We start from the raw sequence: 667 nt of genomic DNA, 5'->3' as shown, positions 1-667 counted from the left end.
ACCACCACCACCACCACCACCGCCGCCTCCGTCACCGCCACCGACACCACCGCCGGCAGGGTCCTCGTCCTCGCCGCTGTGGCTGTCCTCTTCATCGTTCGGAGGCCGTTGTCGCGACTGCTGCGACTGTTGCTGCTTCGCGGTGGCCAGGCTCTCCCTCTGCGCCAGCATGCGCTGCGCCCGCTCCCGTCGCCGATTCTTCTGGCTCCGCTGCTTCGCCTCGATCTCCATCTTCACAAGCGGAGATCTCCAAACTATCTCCACGCACGGCACTTTATCACTCGAGGGTCGTCGCGATCACTCGCCGCGCGATGATACGACGATCAACATATGACGACGTGGACGGCGCGAGGAAAGGCGGCAGCGATGATGACAACGACAAAGGGAGCACACGACAAGGAGCAGACGACAGCAGCGATGGTCGTGACAGCGTTCTCGTGCATTCTCTACAGTCGTCTCAACCGATGGGAAGAGAGACGGGAGCGAGGGAAAAGAAAAACCGAGGCAGGGAGAGCGAGAGGGAAGCGAAGCGAGGGGAGAAGAAAGGAAGACGACGTGCGGACGACGATGGGGCGCAGGGCACTGGAGGGGCGAGAGGCAAAGATGGTGTGGATAGAGGGAGATGGGGAAGGGACAGGGCAGAGAGGAGTCAGGAGCAGCAACAGCA

The 667-nt window shown here is 62.1% G+C and overlaps 1 protein-coding gene across 1 annotated transcript in view; it reads right to left on the bottom strand.

The window, feature by feature from the left end:
• Positions 1-241, bottom strand: part of LOC108684158 (atrophin-1-like) — a 32,619-nt gene extending 32,378 nt beyond the window's left edge. Inside the window, exon 1 of the mRNA XM_018188287.1 lies at positions 33-241. Within this exon, the coding sequence (XP_018043776.1) occupies positions 33-231 (199 nt within the window). The 5' untranslated portion in view covers positions 232-241. The remainder of the gene's footprint in view (positions 1-32) is intronic.
• Positions 242-667: the final 426 nt, after the last annotated feature.

Source organism: Atta colombica, unplaced genomic scaffold, assembly GCF_001594045.1.
Source record: "Atta colombica isolate Treedump-2 unplaced genomic scaffold, Acol1.0 scaffold126, whole genome shotgun sequence".
Lineage (NCBI taxonomy): Eukaryota > Metazoa > Arthropoda > Insecta > Hymenoptera > Formicidae > Atta > Atta colombica.
This window is presented reverse-complemented; position numbering and strand designations above follow the sequence as displayed.